Genomic DNA, 26,975 nt, shown 5'->3' with positions numbered 1-26,975 from the left:
GACATACTCGAGTATTTCGATATCGCGTAACGTTTGTTCGATACTCGCGAGTTATTCCGCTCCGAATCCATTTGGACGGCGGTAATGCACGTTAAACGTCGTAAAATTATCTCGATATAATTGTTCGCTTTAAATAACGACGATTGCACCGGTAGTTGAGCGCCAGACGCGGTATGTATCCTTTCAGAAATTAATTCAGTATTCAGATAAGGATTACATCGCGACATCAAAGCGAGCGATAATAGGTGCGCTGCTTATACGTCTGACGAGGTATGCGACCGCACAAGTAGATACGATGATTATAAGTGATAAATCGACTCGCGAAGTAATAGAGGATGATGATGCGACGGACGATAGCAATCGATTTATAGATGGAAACAATGTACTCGCATATAGTACCCGTTATATTGTTACAATTCGACATCTCGATTAATGTATAGCAACTTCCTAGATGATTGCCACATTGATATCGATTCGTTACTTCAACTACCAACACATGCTTGTTTATCATTATGGATCAATATGAAAAGTGGTATTAATTTAAATTGCGGCGTATTACAAGTCAGTATCAGTGTATCTTTACTCCGATACAATAGTCACGAAAATAATTGTACGAAAATGAAGTTTGTGCCGTGAATGTCATTCGCGAAAATCTTCATGCTACAGAGATAATCCAAATTCTGTATATTATTATGAGCGTCTCACAATAGCTTTTCTAGAATTAAATCCGACCGCGCGCCACAACTAAGTTACACCTGCGCGTCATTTCGTGCGCCGCTACCTTCCTTGGATTCGATCCAGACGACAGAGGAGATGGCAAACTGCTAATAGGAGGGGAGTTTTAAATGCGCGTAACGTAATAACGCGTGCATTAGGCGACTACTATGGCGTCGGTGGCGTCTGCGGCGACGACAACGATAGTAGACCCATTCTCCGTAAGGGGTAGTTTGCTTGACAACTCGATTATACGATACTGCAGGGCTGAGTGGCAAGTGGTGATATATGGTGCGCATATACACGCCGGGCTGCCTCTGAAGTCACTTAAAATAATGAGAAACCCGGTATCGGGTACCACGCGCTTGTTTTCCCCTCTTTTTCCTTTTTCTTTTCTTCATCGACGGCATTTACTCGCGAGTATCGGATGCGACAAACAGAGTGACGGACTGGCTCGCTCGGCGAAACTTCGCCGTTAGTCTTTATACGCGTGGATATAATCGACGATCGTTTAGATAATCAACAGAGTGACAGGAAAGAATGAGCGTTTTTGCACCGAACATATGACCAATATTTTATTTTTGTCCACGATGCTATCGGTCGTACGGTTAGTTATAATTTTATATTCGATGTGTGTATATAAGCAATTTTCAATATTGAGTGGTCATATTGCATTTCTCTTTCGCTCTGTCCTAACTCTGCGAATGCGTGGTTTTCGGATGGACATTTAGATATTAACATTGAGGATCACGAAACGTTAATATACGCATTTCATGAAATCACATATATAGATCGTTAGTCAATATTAATTGTTTGCAGCGAGGTGCTTGACACTCTGTCTCAATTTCTCTTATAACTAAATAAGCGATAGTGCTATATATTCGTTACACTATCGAATTTTGCCAGTAGTTGATAGTTATAATTATATCACACAAATCGCATGTAAATTAAACATCAAAATATCATTATGATCTTCTCAAATATTGTTTTCCATTCCGATTATTATCTGTCTCATGTAAATGTCATTTACACAAAATATGGTGAAACAACATACAGCAATGTATTATAAAAATTACCGTTAAAAATCCAACGTTTGCAGGAAATAATGCCTTGGAAAGTTTACATACATGCAATATGCACATATACTAAGATTATTCTATTCTATGTGAATAAAAAAAGACATGACTTGATTATACCGATAATAATAAGTATAGGAAAACATTTTTAGTAGATCAAGGGGCACGATTCCCTCGTTAGGGTAACTTTACTTCCAACGTGTTTATTTTGCCGATGAGAAGCCGCATCTACGTAAAATGAGAGCGATATTTACGACGGGGTCGCTCATCAGTGCGTAATCCTAAAACGAGCTCTATGATCAAGCACTACAGTATAGGAGGAAAAGGAATTGGTAAGAGGAGATACGTATCCAGTTTGTAATTTGTGTGTAGTCAGTAATTTGGTTGCTACATTGAAAACAATGGCCCAATATTATAACTATCATTACTATCTAATTATTCATTACAGTTTTGATTTAATATATCAGACAATTTTAATGAAAACCGCGATTTTTAAAAACTTTAATTTGTATATATTTCTATCAGAACAATAGATTGGAGCGAAAGGAAATTAGACAATTGGATAACGTCAAAAGATGTTCTAAATCGAAATTATATATATATTTCTATTGATAATTGATAATTGATAATTTGACGATAGATCAAACAATTAAAACTCTTAAACGAAACAAAAAGAGGGAAAGATATGAATCATGGTTTACAAGTATAATCTACATATTGCTTTACATATTGCTATGTATTTTTTTACTTACATTTTACTCTTACACGATATATTATAAAAAATATGTAACATTAAGAACAATTTTGAACAATAAATGTAAAATTATGCGATAAATAAAAATATATAACATTTTATTATTTATTATTTATTGTGTAATTTGACACAATAATATGTTCTAATGTATAACATTTGTATGTATAATATTATTTATTGTATAATTTTACACTTATTATTTATATAATTTTATATACTGAAAGTTTTCTATTTTTGGAACGAATATTAGTATGATCGAACACTGACTCGCACTACTTGGGCTTCGTTTGCAGAACGTTATCTGTTATCAATTGATATTGATACTGACATGAATAAGCAATAATATTATTGATATTGATATTGATATTGACATGAATAAGCAATAATATTATTGAACATCTTAATAGTATTGAATGTTGAAGCTAATATGAAATATTTTGAATAAACATTTTTATGCGTATATATTGTTAACATTGTATTATTAACATTGTATTGTTAACATTGTATTATTAACATTATTTATTATTTATTGTTAACATTGTATTGTTAACATTGTTAATATTATACATGTATGCGTTAACAATAATTATATGCTTCACATAAACAGCAGTGTTAAGAACGAGACAACAGATTATTGCGTGATAGGGAGTTAGAAAATAAGAGAGATTTATACGTAATTTACGTACGAAAATTTATTGGTAATATATACACGTACATATGTACTGGCACAGCGTGGCGGACCATGTTGCGGTGGCGCCTGGTGCAGGATATAGAGCGAGAACATTCAGTCAAGCACACAAGCCCGTATCCTGGTACTTACGGTCATGTAGGCCTATATCTTACGTACCTCTTCAATCTTGATTCTACGTTATGCGAATATTACCGAACCTCTGGCTATGTAATGTTAACACTTTGTACACAGTATCAAATTACACGCTATTACATGCATAGTCGGACATATGATCGTAAGTGAAAGCCGAGGATAAGTGATTTTAATTATATCATGATATACTTAGAAAAATATATATAATATATAATAGTAAAGAATATTGATCACTATGCAAATGATGTTATAAATGGAGATTCAAAACAATATAAATTTAATGAATTCAAAAATTCTAGATATGACAGATATATCACAAGATGATCTAAAATTTTGTTCACGTACACAGAATTGTTCACATACAGAATAGAAATGCAATACATTATGTATAAGCTATATTTTTTCTGCAGGTATTTTATATCGATTCTATTTTTTGATTATAAGTAAATGGGACAGCAATATAATTTTTATTATGAAACAGTATGCATTATAACTTCGCAAAAATATGATTCTGAACATTAATGAATACAAATGTATGTCAAAAAACATTTCGTGATGTTTAATGCAAACTTAGTTTGTACACGAACGCGATCAGCGACTCTCTCAACCACCGGCAGCAAGTTCATCGACAAGATTTATTAGAATTTATCGGGATATTCCCGTTACGTTACGCAATTGGCGCGACAGGAATTCGATTCGCTGCATTTTAATGAACCATTTGTCGGCAATAGAGTGATTTAAATGGATTGACTGTCTGTAACGCAATTATTCAAGCGATCGCACGAAGAGAGAACCACCTTCCCCCTCGTAATTTGACGTTCAAAGCGATTCCTAGACATGTGAATTTCGATCATGCGATCCGACATCTTTAAATTATTCATTCCTTCTGATAGCTACTAGCTCTGACACTCGCTAGTGTGTGAGTTTCTCATGTGATAGAATAAGTAGAGACGTGTAGATCGTTGTTTTCTTTCTTGGTGAAACTTTTGCATTATCTTCTAATGACTGCTGTTTTAACCTATTTTCCAGACTCGTTACAAGAACAGATATCTAATCCTGTACGTTAACATCTTAGAGTTTCCAACGCACATACACACACAAATATATATAAATAATATATATGTGTATGCCGACTCGAGTAAGAATTTCATTATATAATCTTTGTATTCGTAGTTAAAAGTCTTAATAACATTTGTGCAAAAATAGCAATTCGTAGAAAATTAGGAATACCAAGTCAATCCCATTTTAATTCGTTTCTCGTTCAAAATAAGGAAAGATATGCTTTAAGAATTTAAATATTTCGAAACTTATTAATCTATTTTATATCGATATAATATACTAAATTAATATTACAGTTAAAATAACATTTTTTTTAGACGATTTATGTCGAGAAAATTATGAGTTTTTTTTATTGAGACTCTGTCATGCTCTAGCGCTATAATGATTTGGTTATATCTTCGTGAATTCCGAACTAATCTCTCTATCCGATATCTCGCGTATACCATACGATTACTTCGCGAAGCTGGAACTTCCATCTGACCATTAAAAATTTACTCATGGCTTAACCTCGTCTTCTGAAATCCTTGAGAATACATCGGAGCTAAGTCCGTGGTATGTAGTAACTTGAAAATGCTCGGAGGCCAGATGGAGAGCTCAAGCGCGGTTAGATCTCGAGTCTTAGCTAGAAAAGCAGTCGGCTTTTAGTTCTTGCTACCGCTTCCATTAATACTAAGAACACGCTTTGCTACGATATCTTCGTTTATTTTATTCATGTCGGTCGTGACACTTTTTGCAACCAATCGTTATTCGCAAAACCTAACAGGATGTGCGATTTGTAAATATTTGACACAAATATAAATACATGATACGTCTTGCGTGATTGTAATCTCAAGATTCGCGCTGTATCGGCTTATAAATGACAACAAGCTGCGCACACGCAGCTTTCGATCGATTATACGATGTATCGATTCTAAAACTTATCGGAATGGAAAAATGACTCGAAATATTGAACAATAAACATATATGAATCAAATGTATCAATACCTCTCTTCGTATACTGAATAACGTATAAACAATATTTGATTAACGCGAATGAAACGGTTCGATAAACAGATAGGCGTGCACTCGCGCAATAATCCCGGAGACTGCTATTGTATATATATATTTCATCATATCAAATTATCAATTTATATAATCTCTGGGGGTATAACGCAACACCGTATATGGTGTCATCGTATTGTGAGATTTCTGCGCACATTGTCATTTCGGTGGACAACATTTTCCGGAAGGTAGTAAAGCGTGATATGAACCGTTGCTGGTAATGAGCTGGCAATATAATGTCTAAGCCGACCTGGTCCAGCCGGGTAGCTTGGAGATAGGACTCCCACGCCTGGACATCAATATATTGATGACTGTGCGGACGGAGATTAAGAGCTGCCATCTATATCGACGCTTGGGCCCTCTTGTAACATGACACATCGGATGCCATTAATAAAGAGACGGTACTTTCGTTCATGTCTGATGGAAAGCTATAATAGGTATTTTGATCCTGGCTAAGAAGGCATGGGAACGAGGAGAGATCTTTTTCCATTATATCATAGAGATGATAATGACATGTATTGAGGAATCATAAAGAGGGTGAAACGTGAATATGATTTAGCAAAATATATTAAAACTGTTTTAATTTATTATCACAATACACTATCGGTTATATGAAGTGATTTTAATTATCGGTTATATGAAGTGATTTTAATTATCGGACTATTTTTATAACAATTTATTATCGACAATAAAGATCATAGACTAATGATTAAAATTTTAATATCTTATGACTCGAACCATACAATCGATATTACAAATGAAACCTCCTTGATCGTTCATTAATTAAAAAAAATTGTGAGCGAATGAAAAATGAATTAATAAACGATGAGATTTTGAAACAACATCCACGCGGCCATCCTTTCTAAAACGGGAAACGTCGGAAAGCTGCATAATATCGATTTACGGTAAAGTGCGTATCAAATGGGCGGACGAGAAGACGGCGCGCGGAAACAGAATTGAACAAGCAGGAGAAGCTGCGGGCGAGTAAAGGCGAGTCGTTACGTTGTCAGTACATCGCCTCTTTCGATACATTTCGAGTGCGGTTACGTGACACTACGCCGTGCCCACGAGTCGAGTGGTAGATGGATTCGAGGGAAGGGGTCGGGTGAAGATACAGGGCAGAGGAAATGGGAGAATAGGGATGAAAATGGGGTAGAGGACGACGACATGGGATCGGGACGAGGTGGACTCGGCGCGGAGAGGCAGCGCGGTAATCGGCAGCAAGTGAATTGGAACAAATGCAGACAGACGTGAGGTGGACTGCTAGATATTCTCTCTCCCTCTTTCGCTCTCTTTTCCTCTTTTTCTTTCTTTCTCGCTTGATACCACAACCAAGAAATATAGTATAAATCGAAGTATCAGTATTAATTGAGTTCGTCCCTATCGTCGAATGTACGCGCAGCGTTCCCTACTTTGTTCGACCTCAAGACGAATCGATGAAACGTGGGAATCGAGGTGCGGTGAGGGAAATGACGAAAGAGATATAGGGGAGCAGATAAGGGAATACCATATGAGACAACTTATCCAGGCTTATTGTATTATTCTTTGGAGCAGAATTCGTTGTATCATCGTTTGAGCTGAAATGTGTTTACATTGTACGAGGCACGTTCAGGATACACGGTAATATTTGTATAACCAGAATGTACGAAAGGGTTAATTTGTTGTTTCGAGTACATAATATGTATGCGTGAGTTATTGTTCGCGAGGCTTCATTTACTTTTCAAAGTGCTCGCTTATTATATTAGATATTATATTAGAAGAAGGTTACACTGTGCGCGCGCGCGCGGCAATCTTGATTTTGGTCTTCGAACGTAATATCCGGCAGTGCTTGTAGACGACGCGAGGAAGTAAAACTAATTTCGTAAATCCTTTAATCTACGCGTTTGGTGGAAAGCCGAGGCGAGATTAAGGGAAGCGATTTGAATGGGCGAGCTCCTGGGTGTTTGATGGAATATGATGAACGAGGTACGTAAAACTTGGTTATTGGTATACCGGATCAAATAGAGGAAAAAAAGCAACTTTAATCTGACGCGCCGCAATTAAAACAGTTGCTAAAGCTACGTCACGCAATCGTATACAAAAACGGGATAATCGATAGTATTTATTTATTATTTATTTATATGTTGCATTTATTTATATATATGCATGAAATCTAGTATTGAATTTCCACGGTCCTTGTTGAAATACACAACTCATTAAGTTTAGAGATTTTCCTCGTTAATGCTCTTTTAAGTCGAGTTTCAGGATAGTCTGATGGAATACAATTCAATCGAAGATACTTCAGGAAATATAAATTATTACATCAGTTGTACTTAAAAGCCCTTGACAAAATATTGAAATTATTCTTACACAGTAAAATTTACATAGTAAAATTAATTTATGTTATAAAGATTTTGTGCTTTGTTTAGCGGAAATTTAGCTTTATGTCAATATTAACGTAGCATATTTCTAGTTATTATGATTGAAATCTATTGAAATCTATTAGTTTGTATTATATCTGTTATTGAACTAATTATTTGATTTACATTTCATAATATTAAACGTTAAATAAAGGTATTCTCGAATATAGTAAAACAAGTAACTGGTTGTATCGATATATTAAAATTACAACTCGAAAAATCATTATATCGGACAAATATCATAATATTACGTCACTGGAGTTGTGAAAATAGGATCAACCGTAAATCAAAAATAGATATCGATAAAAAAAATCAACAACGGCATAGTGATGGCAGAATCACGTTTTCGGTACAGATTGCAAATATATACATATCGTTTCGTTTGAACATAACAAACACGGGACTATGACAGATTTATATATAATATGTAGCAAATATAAATGTAACTCGTATCAATATAACGTGTCTATTTCCTCGTCAGCTTATTCACATCAGCACGTGTTATTTTATATCGAATGCAACATAAATTTAAAACTAACGAAAAATAAGGAAAGTAAACGTATTTCAACACATAATATAATAATAAAATTGCATAAACATTTTCTGTAAATATCCGAGTGAAGATATGGACTCACTGTGCTAAATTTGTCAAAAAAAATTAAGTTTACCGAAAAAATTAGACTTCGTTACTTACTGCCGTATTGTTGTGCCAAAATGGAGGCAAGGACTTGACCGGGACTACGTGCGCCTCTTGCAACAGATGAACTCGACACAGACCCCACTGCGTGACGTGCGTTATCTTCATCATCGCTACTGGATTGAGCACTAGCTCCATAACCGCGCCGTTCTCTCCATTCCAGGGACCGTTGACGGCGCAGTCCACGGCCCCCATTTGCATGACCGCGGCCCAAAGTACCCTCGCTGTCCATCACTACAGCATCTGCAACAAGTGAGTGACAGCAGTTAAAGTATCAGCAAATATTAAATGCTATGAAAAAAGTATTAAGATTAAATATACGCGCATGTTCCTACAGATTTTATTATACATAAATAACCACGGCTTGTATGTGACAGCTTTTTTACAACTTGACATTTTTAGAAAAGAGATAATGTAGAGTAAATTTTACATTTTAAATTTCACATCCAAGCTATAGTAAAAATTGCAAAAAGGACATATGAAACTTTTAATACAGCTTCTTGTGCATTAGAGAATCTTAAGGTTTATATGAAAACGACAGATGATGAGCCAAACGCAACATGAAAATTGTATAGGGAATAACAATGATGCTATCCGCGCAACACCAATAGTAGTACGTCAGCGTTGAACAATGGCTCATTAGGCATTCACGGTCGTTGCTCAGAATCATTCAGGGACGAATGAAATCGAATTGTATATTCGACATTTGCTGATATTCAACGCAAATAATTCTGACTCGGATACTGACAAGCTTGTTTACGTCTGAGCCATAGAACGTTGATATTCACTGTCAGTTCTAATATATAATGGAGATAATATGGATATTTTTCTTATTCCGATAGTGAAAGAGAATATCTGATAAGCGGAAAAGCAGATGATATATTTCATATAAAACTATAAAATCGATTATCAGTTATTCACAGCAATTTTATTGTATTTTTAATTCGCGGTTTTTGATTTTGATGTAATATAATTAGCAATCATTCATCATTCGTTAATATTAATTCGTTAATAAGTTTTTTATATTTGTTAAAGCGATCCTAGATTTACGCAGAAATTTCCTGTTGACCCTCTCGTTCGAGTAGAGACCTCTATAGATCGATAAGATCTCGAATGTGTATGGTGGCAGATAATTGAGTGGTGGATGCCTCTCGAAATTCCCATGGAGACGTCCTCTCGCTTGCCGTTGCTCTCCCTTGATTGCAGGGGTTGCTGATTGATGCTTCAAGGTAGAATCGAACAGCGATGTCTTAAGATCACTCACTGTTCCTTGGACTATGAAATTTCAGTTTAGAACTGGTATATATACGTATATTACAAAAGGAATGGCCGTGTTACGTTTTCGGTTACGTCTTCGAAAAACAGCATTAATGTTGATCCATTATCGTTGTTATTCTCGAGTATAGAAATAAAGATAGCATGTCGATCATATTTTTACACAATTAATGATACACTATAAATGTAGACTTTGAAACGTGTTATAAATATGAGTCCGGTAAAAACAATCTCATGAAATGATTCCGATTCAATAAAAGACAATAAATACGGCCGTTTACCAATGGCTGTATCCGATAGAATTGGTCAGGGAATTTGTTCGGCAAATATTATATGAAAATTGAATGAGATTGAAGTAAATTAAATTCTGTATATATGGCAAACACACACAAAGTGCACCAAATCGATTTCGTAAAAGTACAATAACGATTGTAATACACACATATTACAAGTTTATCATTCATATTTGATAAACAACGCTTTCGCGCACACGTTCTAAAAATGAATCGACGAGCACCGTAATACTTAAATGCCGTAAATAGAGGAAACCATGCTGGGAATGACGAGCTTTATTCCGCTGTAATCCCGAATCAGAAGCTAAATGCGATGGTTCATAACCACGAGCATATCGGCACGAATTCCCAGAAATTTGCAACCGTGAAATTTATGGAGAGACATCCAACGCGTCAGGCGTCGCGTTAATAAATCTCAATGCTTCGCAAAGCCGGGCGAGAGATAAGCCATCCTCTGGAAACGCGCCCTTATGCATCGTCAGGCATCTCTCTCACAGCCACTTTTCTCACTTGCTTCAATAGCGACTAACAGGTTTCATCCTCTCTACACACCAAGGGTACTTTACGATGTGTGTTTTGTTTTGTCGGCCCTTCGCGCATCTTCCTTCGTTCGCGTAAGTGCGTCGAGAATGTGGGCGACTTGTCAAACCGTAAGTGAATCTCAAAACATCCGTGGTGCGAGTCGAGTTAACGAAGAACCCGCAAGCGCAGTCGAGTGCCTCTTTACGAATAAAACGAGAGGACTCCTGTCAGTCTTCGTGATTTCACGTTATTGATCGATATTTTTCATAACTCTGATTCTTAACTAACCGTAATGAAATAATTTAAACGACGCGTAAAGAGAGTGGCACTCCACATCACTCGTAAATGTGACACTCATATCCTGTGACTCTCTTTATTATTTGATGTGAATATAAGTTCGTTTCTCCGTAACAAATTTTATTTTATCAATCAATCAGAACAACGGAAGAGAGCTATTATAATTCTGATAATTTAAAATATATTAGTATCAATCAATGGATCTCGAAACTATTATATATCTACATATTGTTCAAGTATCTGATTTGAGGCGACGTTTTCTACTTATCTATTTTGAATTGCTCATTAAATAAATATTTAATTATCATGGAGCGCTTTTGGATTATAAACTGTCGTTAGCGTAAAAGTTTTCATTCCTTATTCTCGATAATCAACTTTAGTTATATCATTTCAGCTAGATAGTCTTGAATAAACGGATGCTTCAAAATTAGTTTCGCGAATAAACGATCGAAGAATAATCTTCAATTTACGTGCATGATTAGCGAAGTTCGAGATATAGCTTTTTGTGTCATCATAATAAAAGGAAAATTTCACGGTGAAAGAAACTAAATATAATCTAGCGCACTACGCTTCCATATTAGACAATGTATTGCCTATTTCGCAATAATGAACGGCATTTGTCGTTTTAATAGAAAATTTTTATAAGAGGTCGTAAACATAAAGCAGACCATCCAGCCGTGGGGAGCTCTTATTGCTATAACTTATAACACACATAGCTGATAACATAATGGGCTTGTGCAATATAAAGCGCTTTGCGAAGAGGGCTATCACGGATTTGCTGACTGCGAGTTTAGTATGATTCTGCTATTATCGCCTACATGTTTTTTTAACATAAAAGTTTGACATAATGATTTTGTGAAAAGGAAAAAGAGAATAAACTTATTGTAGAATAATATAATAAACATTAATTCAATGATCAATTTTCTAATTTTTCATTTCTTTAATTTTTTAATTTAATTAGCGAGAAAATAATTTTACTTTTTTGTGTAGATTCATTTATTGGAAAAGTAAAACTATCTTAATATAAAATCGGTACTAAATGCGGGAAAGTTTTATACGATAAAGATAATAGTTAAACCTCTAAAGAGAGAACGGATTAAATGTTACACGTTAAAGTTTTATCATTGCTAGTTATCATGATTAATAAGATGGCCGAAATGTCTCGGCGAATTTCAACGGGGCAAAATTGGTGCCAAAAATCATAATCTTACAAAGCAACGCGGTGTATGGGGAAGGAGAATATGTTGGCTGTATCCGATGTCAGATATAGAATGAGCAGAATAAAAGTTCTCAATATTGAGGCGCGTCTCTCTCTCACACGTGTTTATTATTGCCAAGAAATTGTTACAGTTCTGTAATAATGAACCAACGGAAATGCGAAAGTTTTTTATTACTTTCCAACAATAATACCAGCTGTTCTCTTGTAAAAGCAACAAACGGACACGGTTCTAAGTGGTACGCATCGTTTATTGTATTAAGTAAAAGAAAAGTTTTGTGTTCCACGAGGAAACGTGAAGAATGCGTCAGATTTTACGATACACTCGTGTGTGCATATATTCTTCACTCGGTAAATATAAATCTGCACGTGTCGTACGTAACCTCTTAGAAAGGGGTTAAAAATCCTCAGCCGCGCGCAATGTATGTGTAACCTGCACGAAAAGTCGTTTCGTAATATCTCCCCGTACTGAAGAATATAGTAGCACTCCGACTTTCAGACCACGAATTCAGTCTTAGAGAAGGCATACCATAAAAGGCTTTAAGAGTTTCCCCGTGTTCGTGCGAATTGAGTGGGATTTGCATACCACACCGCTGCGGAAATTTCACGAGAAATGTGGACCGGGTTTTTAAACGGCATCTAATGAAGGTAACAGTAGACGACATGGTTCAAGTCCACCACGTTGCCATTCGCCTTGAGATAGAATATAAGAAGGTCATCTGAATGCATGAAATATAAACTGGCAGTTGTGTAGTCAGATATGATTCGAGAAAGACTTTTGCATATTCATCGGGCTCGCGCGATACGCTTGTTCGTCAAGGGGACGCAGTTTTAAATATTAGTTCTACTCATCTAACTTTCCATTATGGATCACTTCTACTACCTCGATATCAGCCGGATAATTATGCAGTTTTAATCTTAATAACGTTTCCGAAACGCGCCCGTCGAGCACTCGTCGTCCAACTTTGATGATTGAGATTTGAATACGCGTTAATTATGGTACACATGTAACTATTTATAATTTAATTAACGCATAAATAATTTAGTTAACGTATAAATAATTTAGTTCATGCATACCGCAGCTAGGAATGAATTTACTTAATGTCCGGCGCGTGAATTTCTCAACGCTTTGAGGTATTAATTCAAGAATTATATTAAATGTAATGTGCCGAATAAAAGATATTACTTGTGCACTGGTTTAACATAATATTTTCGCTCTTTCTAATATCAATATAAAAAGATTATCAATTTTTTATTTCTGATTTTTGGCTCGAATATTCTCGTCTCGACCTGTATTCTTTAGGTAATTATTATTAGTCTGTATTATTAGTAATTATTAGTCTGTATATTTACAAAAAAAAACTATGATAACATGTATTATTTCTTCGTGGTAAATATTAAAATTTAAGAGAGTATGTGAAAATGTCGGCACACTTGACTGAAATTGTTCTAAACGCGGCTGTCAATCATCGCTTGACATCAGATAGATCCACGCGATGAAGAAAATTGCACGGTAGCGGCGGCTTCCGCGGCATTTTGCGGTGCAGAATGTCAATTAAACGGCGTGGCCGATTAACCATAACCGAAACCTCGACAAAGGCCGGAGCGTGCACGGTTTCGCACTCCGGCGGGTTCATCACGCGATAATTTATATGGTAATTCCAGGGACGTAATAAGTCCCCCTCGGCAAACTCCGGCTGCCACTACACACGATCCTCCGGTACGGCCGCCGCGTTCTGCGTTGACCCCGACGTGGCGTTCCATCGGGAGAGGATGGCCTGCCATGTACACATCATTACTAAAAGCGGTCATCGATTCATCGGAGTTCGACCACCGGCCGATCCATCGAACGATCCACCGTACTGGTGTTGTACGCGTCGGTGCATAAACGAGCTGACGTGTATATATATGTATATGTATTTTATATATATATATATATATATATATATATATATATATATATATATGCACTAGCGAAGGCATGTAGACGCGTCCATTGTCAAATTTTCTCACCCGCGATCGACCGTGCGAGATTTAATTAACACCATCTCGTTAACTTTTGTCGCGACCTATCGTGCTCGCATGACGTTATCTCTCATGAAGATGAGCTGCTTGCTCCATCAAGTGGATCGCTTGTATCGGTGAATTAACTACACACGTTGTTCTTTTTTTCGCGCTGTTCAGTTTGTTCACGTTATCTTAATAATGCACCTCAATAATGTGTGAAATATCACACTACGGAACATGCATTTTTTTCACGCAAATCATTAATTTTTATATTCTACTTATTTTCTAAATAATTTGTTTTGTTAGAAGTATCGAAAGAAATTAGATTAGATTTGAATCGGATAAATTTATTTATACGATATAACTAATATGCATATTGAAGCTTATATTTTGTTAGCTCACAATTTGTCAATTCAAATGAAATTATTTCTAGATAGCCTGTATGATAGAAGACTTCCATACATATTTCAAAATCTGTCACGCGATTGATATTGATCCATGGAGACGAGATAGAAGTTATTAAAAGCGGTGATAATCGATGAGGATGGATGGTATTATAACATTACAGTGAAGCGGTTTACTCATAAATTTTGTTTACTCCGCCAAAATCGAAAAACCGCGAGGCATTGCTAGGGCGTGAATATATTGACACGAATGTAGTTCCAGCATCAGAGCAATATTTATTTTTCCGGAAATTTTTACCACACGGTGAGCGGGTACAAGTATTGAATATCCGTCATATATGTATGTAGCACTCTTTTTGCGGACAAATTACAAATATATCATCTTGAAAATTCTAAAATTACATTTCTGCTCGTTAGCACTAAGTTGACATTGCAAAATATTTTATTATAACATTTATTTCACGGATACGCACGATTCTATTAATATTTCATGTGTATTAAATGAATTTTTACTAGATAATGATTCATTGCAAATTTATTTCTAGTAACAAACAAAGAATCTATTAATAATTTAATTTCTTCCGTAATAGAGATTTTTAAATTCTGAAGACTTAAAGATATATTCTTCTTTAGAAACAATGCAAAGTAGAGTAATGCTCGCGTGATTCTAGTGATGATAAAAAGCGGAGAAAGAGATGCGCTACGAAGGAAAGGTAACGATTTCCGTTTAATTTACCTCGAAAGAGAGCTTCCACGTGTCATAGAACGAGTGCTATCGAAAGTTCAAAGTAGCAGTCGATAGAAAACAAACGGGTCCATCGCCGCGCCGTTTATAGACGTCGCGTTCGAGATCAGAGAAGGAAGGCTTCGGATCCTAACGACCATTCCGTTCGATTGCAGTGATTACAAAGTCGATTGTTAGTGACTCTTTGAAGCTCAATTATTCTTGGTAATGGCTCCTCCATTTAATTACAGATATACATACGTAGCAGCGCCTTCGTACATTGCGATCTCGGAAGCATACTTTAGAGTTGGAATACATAATGCAAATAATTGAGGCAAGTACACTGGCGCAAGTACAATCTCAAAATAAATCTTCAAGCGAGAAATATTACTGTGTGTATACATATGCTATTTGCAATTATAAAGTGAATAAAATTCATGTGCGAACGCGTTCTGTCGTATTTTTATTGAAATCAGAGCAAGTATGATCAGCCATAGTCTATATCGACAGATATATTAAGATCTCGATATTAAGATCTCGAAACTCTCTTGTGTCCTTGCTTCGCTCGCGCTCCGTAATCTACGATGTAGTTTTGTCTTCATTTGCTAAATGATCGGTAAATCCTTGCGACGCGACGTCGTCACTGACTGTAGGAAAGATGGTTTAACATCACGGCATCCAACTATCATAGGGACGTTACGATGAAACTTAACTGCGATGTAAACCTACTTTGACTACGCTGGATGCTGCTAGATGAACATCGTTTCTCACTAATACGAAATCGCACGAACCATTTAACGATTCTCCGAGTGGAATTACGTGCCGCGACCATGATATGTTTTTGTAAGCAAATGTGGAGAATTTGTCTCACGACGTTGAACAAAATTTAATATGTCAGTTATAGTCTAGTATTAGTATTCATAAGAAAATAATAAATATAAGTTTTAAAGAGAGAGAGAGAAATCGATCTTTACTTTGTTTTTATATATATACAACACGAATTTATAATATTAGAAATCATAAATTGTATGAATTTTTCTTTTAATTTTTCTTTTTTTAATGTTTCTTTTAACTTTTATGAGTAATTTTTAAATAGAAAAAAGATTTATTTTTAATGCAATAGGCAAAAATACAAATTTGTTACAAAGCTTCATAAGCAAAAATAAATATTTTAAATATACGTCTTCAAATAAAATTAAAATTTTATTTCACGCAACTCTTTTTAACATAAAAATATGAATTCTTGAGATGAAAAAAAAATATCTGATATTGCCAAAAAGGAAGAAGCGCGAGACTTTCAGACTGTCACTTTCCCGACCTGCAGAAAACAACATTCTTGAAACGAAAGACTGGTCGTGGAAATTGGATTGTCCTTCGAAAGCCCCTGGGGTGTCATGCGTAGGAACGCGGGATGATTCATTCAACACTACATTCGTGAAATGTTCTGAAACGCGCGTTCTATAATCCTGTAGAAGAGAGTAAGCTATAAATAGAAACGAAATTTCGCGCGTGTTGGTAGATTCTCTCGCGAGAAGATTTTATGGATCGTTTAAAATGCATTCTTGCCATATGAAACATTCAATATTTCTTATCGGATTTATATCGGAATTGTGCATATTCTCATGTGCTCGCTGCAATAATAAGATTTAAATATAATATCATTGAACTTATATTTCTGTTGTTTATTATTAAATTATAGGAATAATCGATGACGATCTAATATCGAAGAAGCAGAAATTACATTTACATTTATTGTACATCAATATCCGGACATACATAAATGATGAACACCTGCTTGCAATTATGTTATACTAATCGAAATGGTGTACATATGAACAAATGTTATTACTAATATTGACACGCGGAAGAATAAATGTCGTAGATATTTTAAATGTAATTCGTGTTAGGAAAATGGAGAAATCCTACGAATACTCACGCGCGCGTAATTACAAATTGCCTCGGCCACTCGAATTTAAAAGTGAAATAACGGAAGTAAATAAAAGTTAGCGTTTGATGGTTGTTTGTTTATATGAACTTTTCTCATTATTTTGTTTAGTAGAACTCTCTCTCTCTCTCTCTCTCTCTCTCTCTCTCTTTCTCTTTCTCTCTTTCTGGCAAAGTTAGATTAAACATTTTAGAAACGCTCTGTATACGCCGGCTAATCATGGATATACATTCAACATTTATTCATGCAATTACAAGGAACAAGAGAAGCTACTCTTTAAATGGATATAAAATTCACGAGATTACGCGATACACAATTGTCACACACACGAGGATTTGTACCTTCTTGTCTCGCAATTGCGAGTAAATGCAATCTTCCGCGGTAGTCCTTTTGCGACTTTGACTTTGCTGCTTCTAATACCGCTACTAGTGACAAAAAAATTTTATCATCTTTCTTTGCTTCTTTCCGACGTTATAGCGCTCGTCGGAACGTACTCGCAAGAAAATACACCGACGGTGCCAGGATAAACTCGCGTCGTAGCGCAAATGTAAAATGACATGAACATTAAATAAAGCCTAGAATAGCGACAACATTCTGCGCGTCCTGCAAAGCCTCTTAGATAGAAGTAAATTGTAAGTCTCTTACCCGACTGGTCAACGCCATAAGCACTTTCGTTTGGTCGGCAAAAACAGCTTGGAGCGTAAGGAGATTAGAGTCGTTATAGCGTCAGCCCCAGAGGACAAAAGTGGAGGAAGTTTCATGCGAAAGTCGCGACCCTTGTCTAACGTTTCACCATCTCTCGCAACGCAAACCGTGCAAAGTGACGGAAAGCCGGCTACCGCTACAAAAGAATCACAGTCGGGATGTACTAAAGTACAAGTTGCGTAACGGTGCAGACGACGTTGAGCTTGCGCGAGAAAGGAATAATTCACGCGACGAAAATGCGAAGAAAGTCTCGCCGTGTCGCGGTGTTATACGGCAAAAGAATCTCGTCTGTGACGATGGAACACAGTCCGGATTTTTCTCTGCGTCTGAATGAAAAATTCTTTGTTAACTATTGTAATTATTGAAATTTGTGGCAATTAATATATAAATTAATTCAACGTTATATTTTCTAACATGGGATTATTCTTCGAAAAATACATTTCATTTCTAAGATTAATGTTAAATGAATACTAAAGATATATTTCAGATATATTGTACTTACAGTGATGCGTCAGACTGGTGGTCAAAATCTGCTTATTAGGCTCCGCGTATTCAGCAGAGCTGAAAACAGGAAATAAGACAATTTCAAATATTTGTTGATATTTGTAATTAATTCAAGCGGAAGTACCATTAATCGTCGATGTAAAAATCTTTTTTTTCTAAATAATTTCCGTCACATTAATATTAGTTATATGTGCAATAAAAATAGCTTAATAATTATGAAATTTCTCAGTACAGATAAATCTCAGTTTATACGAGTCTCGAGGATTAATGCAGCTACTTTTCTTAGAAAGCACGGTAGGAATGCTTGACTAGATATGTATGCAAAGCGACCCGCATTTTATTTTAGATGTCTGTTGCTTCTACACGCTATGCAGTAATCTACATAAAGATAATTTTAATATGTAAAACTTTTCGCGCGCGCGCGTGCACGTGTTTATCTTTACATAGGCAACGTATAATTTTAAGAAAGCGAAATAAAAGATGATAAAAACATATGCGCATAAATTTTTTACGCGCTAAATCGTATATTATACTAAATTATCTTAATTAAAAATAATGAACAATATTGTCGATATAATTACTCTGTTAAATTAAAAATATAAATATATAACGTATAAAATTAATTGCTGCAGAAATATAGAAAAAATATAATCTTGTAATATTTGAATAGGGTTTTTTTAATAATCCGATACATGATATAAATGAGAGATATATATCAGATTTCCAAACGGATGTCTCGGCTAACTCGTTTGTACCGGTGGTGCATGTTTGATGCCGGAAGTGGCTCGACTTCGAGGCCCCACCGTCATCCTCTCGCAGCGGTTTCCGCAAGCTCCGTAGGGTCATTAGCCAACCATTCATTATGCAACTGCGAGGCTGTATTGCGTCAATATGGGGGCGGCAGATTGTTGGCCCAATCGATAACAATGCGCCGTGTTTACCAGTCGAATAATCAACAGATGCAGCTTGTGCTGCCTCGCCTTCGAAGACCAAGCAAGTGGGAATTACGGTCCGCCTCGCTCCGAATGATATTGCGTTCCGGAAGTGTTACCTTTCCTCGTATCTCCCCGTCTGTCGGTGATCCGACGTCGATTGCTGCCGCCTCTCTATCTTGCAAGTGCCTTTTAGCCAGAAGCGAGCACGATTACGAGCTCATCAACGCTAAATGATACACGCGATCGAAAATCTATTTGGATTTGTAGCCGAATCGTGCAGATATCGTTACTTGTTTGATCGAATTATTCCGATATGATTTTCCACTCTGCAATTTACATGGTTGAAGTAATTTGGATGCATACATCGGCTTTGTAATCATGTATTTATAATTATACGGATGAAATGTACTGATTTTCTCTAGAGAGTTTACTCAAAGTGTTAAATGATACGTGTTAAATTACATAGAAAAATATGACGATATGTTAAACGAGATATTTAAACGAGCGAAAGAGCCAAAAATCGTGATATAAATCAGTAATAGTTTTAGAATGATGAAATATTTCACCGAGATTAAACTTGTGTCGTCGTATCACCGACATGACAAGCTATGTATTTTGATGCGTTCGTTATGAGCTTGCTTTAATCGCGATTGCAGGACGGTCGAGCGCGTTCAATCGACGAATCAAGCTGAACTTTGTACACGCCAGCGTCTGTGAAACGACCAAAATGGAGGAAAAGAGAGATGCCGGAAGTACGGGTGTCGTGAGATGAAACGTCGAGCGCGATATTCTCGCGCAGAAGGACGGCTCCCTTTGATCTAAGTTGCCGGGAATGCGAGGTGAAGGGACAGCATGCGTAGCTGCCGTCCAGAAAGTTGAGAGTAATTTGCTTAGTTGGATTAGATTGTGAATTTTGTGCCGCGGTGTTTGAGCCGCCGTTCGTCTCGTCGCTTCCTCTCCCCCAGCTCTGTCTTTCCATTTCTCTCACTCCAAGTCCACCACCATCGGTCCTTGCCCTCTTCTCTCGCGCTCCACCGCGCCGCCGACCTTATAATTACAGTACCATCTTCAGAGATGAGCTTGCCAATTCGTCGCCCGACACAACTACCGCACTTTGATCCAACAAGAAGCGGGTATTAGCCGGTAGAATAGACCATCAAAATTCACGACGATGCATAATATTAAACGTCCCTTGGATAACGCGGATGATTTCTGATTTTCTGCGCTTTGATCTGCTGGGTTAGAACAATCGCGACAGCGAAACCATGCAACTCGGAATACTATTAATCTATCGTCAAACGCGACGGATATAAACGAATCGTGCAACTTTCAGGATCGTAGGAGGATATGCAAATGCCGTCTACTGGAACGAGATGGATTTTACGCGAATAAGAGAAATAATATTTTCCTCTTCTTTCGATACAACGTTAGCAAAAGCTTTTATTTGTGTATTTTTAATAATTTACAATCGAGTAACAAAAAACTTTCCTTCAATTTAATTTACGTTTTATTAAATTTATATTACTTTGCAGCGGAGATTGCAGTGTTCGAATCTATTCCGTGTATAATCTTTGCACGCGCGAATCACCTTTTTTTCAAATAATCGCATGAGGTACGCCATGCGATCAGTCGCTGAGAGATCGGGCCGACCCAAATTCCATTAGCGTCGAATTATGCGTGGAGATTTCGCGTGTAGATCACGATACCGGTAGACGCGTACGTGTATACCCGGCCGGGTGCACGCACGCAGAGAGTCGGATATAATCCCGTCGAAACGGTGGTACGTTCCGTATGCACGCTCGCTCGGTGTGTATCTGTGAACGGCGGCGCGGGGGATACCTAACGGCATTGCGAATCCTATACAAGAGACTTCGGGCACGAATGGCGGATCAATGTTTTATCGATATTGCAGCAGACGCAGCACTGATGTACGTCTCGAGTCGGTGATACGTATATTGCGCGTGCTTTCTACCGTTTGCAAGAGGATTTATGGATTAGCGTTTGTTTATCGTCGCCCTTGCTACCATTTTCCTCGTCGGCCGCTCACGTTTTTTCTACCCGGACGATCCGCAGACGCGGAGAGGGGCATTAAAATAGGCGATCCGAGAAAAAGCGATAGAGACTCGCGACTCGATACGCCGTACACGTTGTGATTCCCCTTCCCCAGTGTCTTCCATTTTTTTGCTCTCTTTTTCTCTTATTAAATGGAGAATGCTATTCTTTATTTGAAAAGATAGATACAGAGGATGAATGTAATCTGTTTTTTAAATTTTTCCTGCAAGTTATCCTTAAATATACATTGCGTATCATTTATATTCATTTATTATATATATATTTATTTATTCGAAAATTTTATATAATTTAATATAAATTGCGAAAAATTATATACTCGATATCGAGTACTGGGAATAAAATGAAACAATTTTGCGATCATAAAATGAGGAAAAAACCGCCTGGCGAGGAAGCAGCAGAATTTCTGTAATGGGTAGAGAAGACATAAACGAAACATGTTAGAGTAGACAAAGAAGCAATGTGCCTAGCTCATGGTTGGGCCATGCATGAACGCGCGCCTAGAATCCGCGATGTCGACAGCAGAGAGAAGGTAGAGACGCCAAGGAGCGGAACGGAGAGGGAAGGCCAGAGAGAGGTTACCGCCGTCAGGAAACTTTTGTTTAAAATTGGAATTCCTTTGCGGCTCGTTGGGACTAGGAATGCAGATAGGGCGGAGGCGACGAAAACCGTGAGTGGGTGAGACGAGGTCGCCGGTGGAACGGAAGAAATGCGGGCGGTTGAAAAAGGCGACGTACGATATTGTTTCATCATAAAGGAAAGCTTCTTGCTCGCGGGGGAAAGCTTTTAAGGAGCGACGCCGTCAAAACTTAAGCGTGCGTTGACGCATGCCTCTGCCGCGTAAACATTTTCATATACACCGCGGATTTTACCCGTCGTGGATTTTCGCAAATTAGATCGATGTGCGCTTCCGCATATCGATCGTATGCAGCTAATAACAGTCGACATGAACGACTAGTAGTAACAGTCACAGCAGTGCCAGACCTGTTAGTAGTAACGAACGATTTTATTCGAACGCTTCGTGTAAAATTTAATGATAATATATTATATGATTTTAAATAAAAAAAAACGAATTATAGAATCATACACCAATACTTTATTGATGTTATATCACTTTTCATATCGCAGTTTTAGAGAATGAATAAGATTTGTAACCTTGATTTGCGTGGAACTTGTATATTTCGAATAACAATTAAGCAATCATGTGTTACTTGGCCCGTTGTATGACAATTGTTTAATTAATTTGCAGATATCTCACGTACATCTGGAATCATGTTCCTGGTACGTGTGCCGCTAACGTGGCTAAACGCATTAACCCATAATTATCGAAATTACAGATCCGTGCGACAACCAACCGAGGAGCCTTCATCCTGTGCCGTCTCCTAAAATTCTCTCTCGCCTGCTGTGCGGCCTACTGCGGATATTCGGGTAAGTACCCCATTTCGCTAATTATGTGAACGTAGCCGCCGTTCTCAAGTCGTTCTTCTTTCTCTCGCACTGGCTTAAGAACCGACGGACTACGACAGCTTGATCATTTTAAGAAAGTCACTCGCGAGGATTTTCTTGACGGTAATCAAGTCACGCTCGCTGCGTCAATTATGAGTCCGAGTCGTTGTTTGCGTAGAGCGAGTTTCAGGAATGTCGAAAGCGCGAGAGTTGCGAATTTTTTACAGAAAGTGGCACCTGGCATGGAAGACGCCTTTAATTTGCAGCTTGTACGACGTCGCGAAGGGGCGGGGATGGAGCGTCTCTCGTTGGAATTTCGCATCGGAATCGATCACCCGGAACTATGAAATATCGCCACCGACGATGACGTATTTCATTTCGCCTATCACTTTTTTTAAAGGCAAGCATCACGGATATCGACGACCTTTCAATGGAATAACGGATCCTCCGCGAAGAAATAAAAATAAAAAATTAAAATTCCGCCATGTTGCAGCCGTAGTATAATTGCGAGTGCGGTAAATACTTACTCGGCGCAGTGACAATGCGAGGAACGATTAGAGACGGTATAATTAAAAAGAGATTCTTTTTATTTTGCTTTTTGTAAAGAATGGAGTTTGTAACATAATGTAGTAATGATGATTCGTTTCGCGCATTGTATTTGTATTGTCTTCGAACAACCCGACCAACAGGATTTCCTCCTCTCCTCTTCCGCTCCAATGCGTATTAAATTAATTTTACGAAAAGATCCACATAAAGTACGAAAACTTAACCGGTCGCCAAACTTTTTCTATTAGGTATTATCTAGATCCCGGAACACCGCTTATTTCCGTCTAGAAAGTGTTTTATTTGTTAATGCTAGGCCGTCTTATCATACTCGTTATTATTCAAGAGTCACGAAGTACTGCGCACACGCGATCGTTACATACCGTAAAATGGTCTCTCGCAACCGTACTTCCTAACCGGATAGGTTTTTTCAAAGTTTGGCATTTTTGGCATTTTTTTTAAGCGTTACTATCGCGGCTAACTATTCTATCCTTGTTGAAAAGTATTTCTCAAATAGAAAATATTACGCATTGAAGATTCAGAAACAATAGGAGAATTATGTGATAATTTGGAGAGAAATGGTAGAATATCTAGAACTTATAAAAAATCACATAAATTACGTTAAACCTGTGATAAAAAGCGAACATAAGTGTTAATGTGTGGAGATGGAATAGTATTTTATATATATAAAAAAAAGAATCTTTTACTATCGCTTTTCCAACTGAAAAAGAGATAGAATTTTACTCTCTGTGTTAACTATTTCTGTCTTCCGACTTTTATCCTGATGAGTACTGGACGGGGTGCGGCTGATTCTGTCAAGGAAATTTAGTAGCGATTGTGGCGTCCAGCAATTAGAGAAAGTAGGTGCATAAAGTTTCTTTGACTCGTAACGAGAGCACTTTTATAACATTAATACGTAAGTGCTGAAAATTACGTGAAATATCTTAATTTTCTATGCTTAAATATTTTACTCTTAAATATTATTTAAAACATATTTTGAATAGAAAATAATATTATTTAGAAGGAAAAATACACTCTTATATAAGAAATATTATATATATATATATATATATATATATATATATATATATATTTATTTATTTATTTATTTATAAATCACTTGTACTTTTATATAATATCGCGCTATTAAAATTTGTATGATATTATTATCATATGAAAACTGTATTAAATTATTTGTTATTTATACGAGACACATATTTATTCTGTTTTGCTCTACTAATCTCAATATCGATGATGATTATTACATGGCGCAAGTAAAATGTTACAATAAAAAAATTATAAACACTAAACAACATTTAATTTCACAACATTAATTCTTATGAATTTTATACAAATTATTATATATGTAGCATTATAAATTCTCTTACGCGATGACATTACGTATTATATCAGTTCTAAATTGTGCTCTGAGATCATTGAATAACATATTCGTGTTCTAATAAAATTTATGTATATTTCGAAAAATTGGTTTTTGAAACAAAGTCAACACCCGGACGAAACGTGGCAGGCAAAACACTGTAATCGCGTAGTTCGCGCGTATGCACACGGAGTTTGACGAAAGTTTGGTTTCCGGGCGCGTTGGCACTCCAACGTAGAACTTTATGCTAATTCGACGCGCCGACTGTACAACATTAATAGGAATCCAACTAGCCGCTGCAACAGCGATTCTCACAATCGTGGATGAGCATTGCGCGATGTCTCTTATGAGGATGATACGGCCAAGTCAAAAGGATGATGCATCGATTGCAATAATTCTCGCATCTGCGATCGCAATTAAGAAACGGCGTGTAATATTCGTAGATTAATATTCCGCTATGCTTTGCGCATAGGAACGATAGGATAGCTCTAAATTGGTGATAACAACCGGCTTGCATCCGCATTGTGTGCATTTTATACATAGAGACGCAAGTGTATACGTGTGTGTGTTTGTTCGGTACCGTCGCGGAGAGAAGCGCGAAAGCAACGAAGCCGGGGGTTCCTTGCTACAGGCGTCACAACTCATCCTAATTACATCTACCCTCGTTTCCGGATTCTAAGGGTTTCCCGTCAGGAGAATACACTAGCACTTAATTAGTATTGCCAACCGGACTTGCCGGCGCGGCGCGCGCTGCAATTGAGACGTTTAACTATATTTCCGTCCCGGAGAATTATTACCTTCTGATTTACGGCCTGCGCAGGCATTGATAAAGATTTTTTTTCCAGTCACAAGCAGGAAATCAGAAAAAAGATTTATGGATTTAACGATATATTTGCAATTTGATTCTGTATCATTGATTCTCAATTTTAAAGGTCCGTTGAAGCATATAACTTTTATACGAATGCATTAATGTAATATTTCATTATTGAACAATGCAGAAATTGTAGCACGTTAATGGCAGTGAAATTGTTAATATCGTTCGTAAAAGCATTGTAAATTTTTCGTAAATTATTTGCTAATTAATCCGTTTCGCATAAATTGATATCGTTTGAGACTCAGCCTACTTTTAAATTTAATTGTAACAAATCCGGTGTGATTAACGAGCAAGTGGTTGTCGGATTGTCTGAATATATATGGTACATCACGAGGAGCATAGCGCTCCGGTTTCGCAAATCATTTATAACCTAGCATTAAAAGATCTTAACGCTCATGTAGCGTAAAAAATGAACAGGCCGACCGAGTCGGGCCCACTAGCAATTTTGTCTCCCCGGGACATTCTTTCTAATTACCAGAGATTTATTAACGTTGTCGCTGCACAATCCACTTCTTGCATCCCGTGCCACCTCCTGCGCGCTTCCCTTAAGCAAGTTCACTCTGCCCTATCCTGTGACGATCATTCCTAAAGTAATTGCTCTTGCCATGGTCTGAGGTAAAAATCAGAGACGCAAAACTTTCGTTAGATAGTCATTTTATTTTTTATCTCTATTATAACGTATCAATTTAATATGGTAATATTTTTCACACTTATATATATTGCAAGTAATAGAAACGTGTAAAAAATATTCTCTTTGACTTATATCTACTATTTTCCATTTGTAAGCATTTTTTAAGGCGTGAAATCTAATTATATTATAAGTCATGAAATTTAATTATGCTTCCACATGCTTATTTATTTCATATTCCAAGTTTGCTTTGTATCATATTTTAAAGATATATTTTGCGATATCTGTATCGTCAAATTTGATCAACCAATCGTGTCTTTATTTGTCGTAATAAAATAATTTACTTTTTTAAAACAGCAAAATTATGATGGTTTATTAGACAGACTGATCTGAATTGAAACGATAAAAGCATATAGCCTTGTTAGTATGAAGAGCGCAAGTAAGAAAGCATCAAGCTAAGTAGGACTAACCGAGCTACGAGGCTATTCCGGTGTAATGGGGCGAATCCTATTTGATATTTAACAACTTCCATGGTTGGGCTTTTCTTTAACTTCCTACTTCTTTTCACTGCATTAACACGCGCGCGCACGAGCATTCTGGAGATTTTAAATTAGCTAAATGTAAAAAAAAACATTCGCGAATTTTC

The 26,975-nt window shown here is 36.8% G+C and overlaps 1 protein-coding gene and 1 long non-coding RNA gene across 13 annotated transcripts in view; one reads left to right on the top strand and one right to left on the bottom strand.

Annotated features, from left to right (window-relative positions):
- Positions 1-26,975, top strand: part of LOC145971141 (uncharacterized) — a 239,991-nt gene that overhangs the window by 81,615 nt on the left and 131,401 nt on the right. For all 3 annotated transcript variants that reach the window (XR_014438774.1, XR_014438776.1, XR_014438775.1), the window contains exon 3: positions 22,798-22,888. This is a non-coding gene — a long non-coding RNA (uncharacterized LOC145971141). The remainder of the gene's footprint in view (positions 1-22,797; positions 22,889-26,975) is intronic.
- Ten-a (Teneurin-a transmembrane protein) overlaps positions 1-26,975 on the bottom strand; it is a 448,925-nt gene that overhangs the window by 291,478 nt on the left and 130,472 nt on the right. For 8 of the 10 annotated variants that reach the window (XM_083098478.1, XM_083098483.1, XM_083098481.1 and 5 more), the window contains 2 exons: positions 18,454-18,512; positions 8,561-8,806 (listed from right to left, as the gene is read on the bottom strand). In XM_083098478.1, the coding sequence (XP_082954604.1) occupies positions 8,561-8,795 (235 nt within the window). In that variant the 5' untranslated portion in view covers positions 8,796-8,806; positions 18,454-18,512. The remainder of the gene's footprint in view (positions 1-8,560; positions 8,807-18,453; positions 18,513-26,975) is intronic. The other 2 variants (XM_083098479.1, XM_083098487.1) reach the window with 2 other exon arrangements.

The sequence above is a fragment of the Camponotus vicinus genome, unplaced genomic scaffold, assembly GCF_025532165.1.
Source record: "Camponotus vicinus isolate PSW18456_S1 unplaced genomic scaffold, iyCamVici1.0 SCAF_4, whole genome shotgun sequence".
NCBI lineage: Eukaryota > Metazoa > Arthropoda > Insecta > Hymenoptera > Formicidae > Camponotus > Camponotus vicinus.
Note: the sequence above shows the minus strand (reverse complement) of the source record. Positions and strands in the feature narration are given on the sequence as shown.